Source organism: Balaenoptera borealis (genome assembly GCF_965194805.1).
Source record: "Balaenoptera borealis genome assembly, chromosome: 17".
Classification (NCBI taxonomy): domain Eukaryota; kingdom Metazoa; phylum Chordata; class Mammalia; order Artiodactyla; family Balaenopteridae; genus Balaenoptera; species Balaenoptera borealis.
Genome location: NC_138876.1, coordinates 80,211,905 through 80,217,920, shown reverse-complemented (window position 1 = coordinate 80,217,920; position 6,016 = coordinate 80,211,905). Strand labels below are relative to the sequence as shown.

The window sequence follows — 6,016 nt, the reverse complement described above, 5'->3', positions numbered from 1 at the left end:
TATCTTATTCTGGGCCCCACTTGGAGCTCGGAGAAGACCCTGCGCCTCTAAGGACCAGACTGGGAGACACATCAGGCCAGTGAAGCCAAGCCCTCTAACGCACACCGTTTTCAACGCGTGCTTTGTGTGGCGGAAGAGAATGCAGCACATTCCGAGCCAAGGTCAAGGCACGACCTCTCAAAATAGGATCCCATCCCCAACGAACTAAACATAAAGCCGGTGCACAGCGAAGACACACCCTCGCACACCTGCCGCCGCCACAACTGCACTCGGCTCCCGGCATGCCCCGCGGCTGGCGGCGCGGCGCGGCGGGCCTGCAGCACGACAGAGGCGGGGCCGCGGCCGTAAAGCAGCGCCGGAAATCACGTGGCTCTGGCGGCCCGGCGCCCTTGCGGCTTGGCGGGCGCGCGGGTCATGGCCGGCCCGGTGCGGGGCGGGGGGCCCCAGGCCCTGGACCTGCTGCGGGCCCTGCCCCGTGTGAGCCTGGCTAACATGAGGCCGAACCCGGGCTCCAGGAAACCGGTAAGGCTGGGGGCGGCGCGGGGGCCCTCGGGGTCGCGGGTCCAGAGGCGCGGGGGGAACCAGGGACCCCTGAGCCCCTCTGCTTAGGTGACGCGGGAAAACCTGCCCACGTGGTCCCAGTTCTCGGTAAGGTTCAGGTTTAGAGGCTTAATTACGTTAATTAGGGCGGGGGCGCGAGGTCGCAGGAAGTACAAATGATTGTCTCTTTTAAAATTGGGTTTAACATGGAGTACTTTTCCATACCTTATCTTCATGGGAAAGATTTGTTACGTTTGATGTCTCTTCTGCAAATCATTGAATATAGCTAGAAAAGCTGTCATGGACATACTGTCACTTTAAAAATCAATTTGTTGCTTTCCTGAAGTGACAGGATGTAAAGTAAGAAAAATATTTTCCTTATAAATTGGCATTTAAATAAAACGCTATATATATGGGTAACAATGGCATACTGACAGTAAATTCCAAAATAAATGCGCTTGCATATCATGCGAACTTTGCTTGTTGTAGATGTTTTAATTCTACAATTTTTTTCAGTTCCAACCTGTCACAGTCTCCTTTTTTTCATCTCATTCTTGGAACTTTCCCTTTGAAACACAACTTGGAGTTTGGTTGCAAGAACTAGCTACGTCTTCAGAGGCAGAGTTGCTCATGTGGAGTGTTTGGACTTCAGAGCAGCTAGGATGGTGCCTGGCACGTAGTGGGCTTGGCTAGTCCTGCTTGGTTGGCTGAATGAAGGGCATAACCAAAAAATACAGTGCAAAGGTGAAATGCAATTTTAAAAAGTGCATCTGTAGATCATAAAACATTCTTCTTTCCTTGCAGGAAAGACGACCAAGAGGTCAGAGAAGAGGTAGGAAATGTGGCAGAGGCCACAAGGGAGAACGACAGAGAGGAACCCGGCCCCGGCTGGGCTTTGAGGGAGGCCAGACTCCATTTTACCTGCGAATCCCAAAATACGGGTTTAATGAAGGACATAGGTAAGTTTACTTTGCTTCTTAGTGTAAAAGTACCTAATTCTCACTGAGAGTTACCTAAAAATAGGTTGGTAGAAATTTAAATCCACTTTGAGGCAAACTTTCACTGCTGTTTCTCTGAACCATTTTTGGTAATGAAGTTTAGCCTGAATTGGGGAAAAAGCCAGACGTTGCACTAAGACTTGCAAAATGGAGATAATGGTGCCTGCTCGCGAGTTTTAGGGTGATTACATATATAAAATCTGACTCATTGTCGTCACCCAGTAAATGGTAATCACCGTTACTTTGAGTTCCATTAATGTATAATTTACATAGTGGGTTAAATTTTCCACATATTTACTTATTTGTGTAAATGAGTGAAGTAGATGCCTAGGCAAATAATTGTTGGTGAAACAAAGTAAGTACTTACTGGTTTTGTTCATTGTGCCCAAATCAAGGAATATTACATGTTTATGCCATACTCAGGGGTTTTATTTTGTTAAACCATATAAATTGATGGAGGAAAACCCAGGACAAAGCTCTGAGTTGATCTGGAGATCTTGCTGGAAGGTAAGTCTGACTGAGTTTTCCAACTACGGTTACTTTCTTGTGTAGCTTCAGACGCCAGTATCAGCCTTTGAGTCTCAACAGGCTGCAGTATCTTATTGATTTGGGTCGAGTTGATCCTACACAACCTATTGATTTAACCCAACTTGTCAATGGGAGAGGCGTGACCATCCAGCCATCTAAAAGGGATTATGGTGTCCAGCTGGTAGAGGAGGTAAGTCTGAGTTAGATTTTTGTGGAGTTGCATAGATGGCTATTTCTGATTTCCATATAATCGACACTCTGCCTTCTTTATTTTTATCCCTTTTGAGTTGTCATAACCATTATGTAGCGGCGATCGTGTTATACTCGTTGTGGTTTTAGAAAGCTGCATGCTCTTTGTGGCGGGAGGCAGGGGCGGCTCTGTTTCCTGGTCCTGGGATGTTCTTCTCCTGGGTACCCATTCATATTTCTCCCTCACTCTCTTTGGTTCTCTGTTCAAATGTCATCCTAGCAGGAAGATGTTTTTGACACTTTTTATAAAGGAACATTCATACTCTCATACCCGACCGTCTGCCTTATTCTGCCCGAAGGACCTTTCTTTGAGTGTATGAACACCTGACACTTATTACCAAGTAATGCATTTATTTTTCATTGTTTTCCTCATTGTGATGTCAGTTCTTTGAGAGCAGGTACTTTGATTCATTGCTGTATTTTCAACATTGGAAATATTGGCTTGTGATAGTCACTCAGTATTTATGGAAGACAGAAATGAACCAAATCCAGTTCTAATTGTAGGGAGCGGTTTTCTATTTGTAGAAGTTGGCCAGGAGTTTCATAAGCAAATAAACTTGTAGATTGTTAATCAACTACCTGTTTCTTGTATGTCAGTAATACGATGTTGCTGTGTAAGTAACTTAGTGTCCACTAGAGGGAAGCATAGTTTATGGGAAAACCTTTTAGATTCCTTTGAAAAAGTACACTTGTGGATAAAAGTTTTCCAAATAAAATGATTCGAAGAGAGAATACCAAATACACCATTAAGCCTCGGTATTCTACTTGTATAGAATTGTGTATAAGGGAACACAATTGTAGATTAACATATGGAAAAACCCTTGACCTCACCAGGCATTAATGCACATCCCAGCAGCTTTCAGGCATGTGTGTATTAAACTAGCAAAAATCATTCTGAAATCTACACCAGGACATTGGTTGAATAAGTACAGTTATACATTATTTACAGCTCTGTAAACTGCTTGCCCTTTTCTGGATTTCAGATTTGTAGTAAATAGTGGATAGTAAGACTCTTTTTGCTCTTTCAGCACAACATTACCAATTTGGGAACAGAAGTCCTAAGGAAAAACAAAATAAAAGAAACCTAATATAATGACATGCTAAATATTCTTCTTATAACACTGAAAATGCTGAAAGTAACCCCAATGCCCAAGGATAGGGAAATGGTTAAGCAATCTGTGGAACAGTAATTAGAAATCTCAAATAATATGGCAAGACTTTGTTTCATTGAGTCAAAAGTGCCATTGACTGTAAAAATGCCTACCAGTATCATAGATGGGAAAAATGTGAGAAAATGTGTCTTAGAATTGATGGAATATTTTGAAATTGGGAGCCAGCTTGTTTCGGCCGCACCAAAATAGCAAAAAAAAATTTATTACTGCAAAAAGAATGGTAGTGCCACCATCTTTTTATTTTGTCAGAATCTGTTTTGAAATTAGAGTAAAATATAGCACATCCTAATGAAAGTGCCCAGACAGGACTTTAAGAAGTTGAGTACTATTTTTATTTTTGTTGTTGTCTCTGCCCCTTTCCCTAGAGGGGCCTGGCCCCTCCCAAGCCCAGATACTTTGTTCTTTTGCTGGCTCAAGCCCACTTGCCCCCCTCTTTAACCAGCTCTTGGCCTCTTGCTTACTTATGGGTCGGGAAGGTAAGTTTTTATCGGTGTCACGCGGCATAATGTGGTTAGGAACGAAGGCGCTGGGACTAGACTCCCTGGCTTTGTGATCTTGGGCAAGTTGCTTAACCTCTCTGTGGTTCAGTGTTGCCGTCTGTGACATTGGTGTGGCAGTGATTCTGTGGGTTCAGAGTTGCTCTGAGGATTAAACAGTCTGCTGTTAATGAAGTAATGGGAATGTGTACTCATGTTGGTACCCGCCAAACGCATAAAATCGAATGCTAGTCACCCCTGCTCGTAGGGAATGAAAATTGGTAAAACAAGTTGGCCTAAAAAAACGTGGAAGAATTTGGTGTTTGATAGGACCTCAAAGCAGGGGTATTTAAAGTCGGAATAGCTGTCACGTTGCAGACCCTTTAGAGGAGAAAACACAGTATAGAAGGGAAGCTCATGTAATTAACTCACTTGTAGCCCAGCCGTCTCCTCACAGACCTTGTTTTGACGGGTGACAGGGTGCTGACACCTTTAAGGCAAAAGTTAATATTGAAGTACAGCTGGCTTCAGAGCTGGCCATCGCTGCAATCGAGAAGAACGGGGGTGTCATCACGACGGCCTTCTACGACCCTCGAAGCCTGGGTAAGCTTGTTGCCTCGGGGTCTCGTGCTGACTGCCACTTGAGGGTGTGACTTGCTCTGCGGCCCCCTTGGCTTCCTGTTGGAGGGGTTTCTGCTAGTGGTGTGGCTGGTGGCGCCGCCCTCTCGTACACCTCAGCCAGTGTGTCGTAAAAAGGTTTTGTTTTGTAAAACATGGGGCTTACATATGCTATTTCCCACGTTTAGAAATTCACTCGCTGTTGATGACCGAGGAGTAACTTTGACTTTCAAGATGCAGACTTGAAAGTCAAGTGTTTCCATTTGCTTACTTAAGACAAACCTGTTTAATAAAAAAAAAAAAGTTTTGGGAATTAAGTTTTCCTCTTGGAAATATTTAAAAATTAATAATTAAAAGAATACCATTATTAAGAGAAAATCATTATGTATATAGCCAGTATTTGCATCTCTCTCTTTCTATTTAAACATTTTTTTAGAAATTCTGTGCAAACCTATTCCATTCTTTCTCCGTGGACAACCCATTCCCAAGCGAATGCTCCCCCCTGAGGCACTGGTAACCTATTACACTGATGCAAGGAATCGCGGTTACTTGGCGGATCCTGCTGAATTTCCTGAAGCGAGACTGGCGCTCGCCAAGAAGTACGGTTATATTTTACCTGATATTACTAAAGACGAACTCTTCAAAATGCTCAGTGCTCGAAAAGATCCAAGGCAGATTTTCTTTGGTCTTGCTCCCGGGTGGGTAGTGAATATGGCAGATAAGAAAATCCTCAAACCTACGGATGAGAATCTCCTCAAGTACTACAGCTCCTGAGTTCCTTCCAAGAGAGCAGATGGTAAAAGAGCACCAGAAAGGGACTGAAACACGTGTGTTTCCCGTTGCGTTTGCTTAATTTGTAATTCTGCAGATGTTGGTGTTTTCTGTGTCATCATCTCTCTCTTTGTTATCTAAGTTAAAATAAAAATACAGTAAGCAAGGACTGCATAGAGGATCTGGTGAAACTGTGTGCTTCTGTCTCCGTTCTGAGCTCCCTGGTTCGCTGCCCAAGGAAGAGTGTAACTCTCAGACAATTTCCAGTTGAGTTTTCCATCATCTTTCCATCCAGGTCTTGTCTTATTGTTGCAAATCAGAGTGAACGCGCAAGTGGGATGGGATTGCTTTGTCGGCTGCTTGGTCAAGGTCAGAGGGCTGCTTGGTCAAGGTCAGAGGGCTGCTAATGAGCTGGTGAGCCTCTTACTCGGTAGCCGCCACGAAGCGCTGCTACCCAGTGTCAAGACAGTAAGCCTTCAGCTTGGCATGATTAAGATGTGGGATGTGAGTTGAAGGTTTAAGACTGGTGAGTAGCTTCTAAGTAGTTCAATATTTGCTAGCAAAATTGAGACAAAAATTCCAAGGGAATTCATTTTCTCAACTCAGAGTAGACAGAAATGATCAAGCCAGTAACATTTTTTTCCTTGAAGAAGGTAAATGTTCT

At 43.8% G+C, this 6,016-nt stretch overlaps 1 protein-coding gene across 1 annotated transcript; it reads left to right on the top strand.

The window, feature by feature from the left end:
- The first annotated feature begins 346 nt into the window (after nt 1-346).
- On the top strand, nt 347-5,533 carry MRPL15 (mitochondrial ribosomal protein L15). Its single transcript, XM_082364788.1, has 5 exons — nt 347-522; nt 1,345-1,499; nt 2,091-2,256; nt 4,443-4,566; nt 5,018-5,533. The coding sequence occupies exons 1-5, from the start codon at nt 415-417 to the stop codon at nt 5,353-5,355; spliced, it is 891 nt and encodes a 296-aa protein (XP_082220914.1). The 5' UTR covers nt 347-414; the 3' UTR covers nt 5,356-5,533.
- The last annotated feature ends 483 nt before the right edge of the window (nt 5,534-6,016 follow it).

Excerpts from the sequence above, each read along its gene's own strand:
- MRPL15 (XM_082364788.1), top strand. The coding sequence starts at position 415 with ATGGCCGGCCCGGTGCGGGGCGGGGGGCCCCAGGCCCTGGACCTGCTG. Across the intron at positions 523-1,344 it reads ACCCGGGCTCCAGGAAACCG|GAAAGACGACCAAGAGGTCA; the intron begins GTAAGGCTGGGG and ends CTTTCCTTGCAG. Across the intron at positions 1,500-2,090 it reads GGGTTTAATGAAGGACATAG|CTTCAGACGCCAGTATCAGC; the intron begins GTAAGTTTACTT and ends TTTCTTGTGTAG.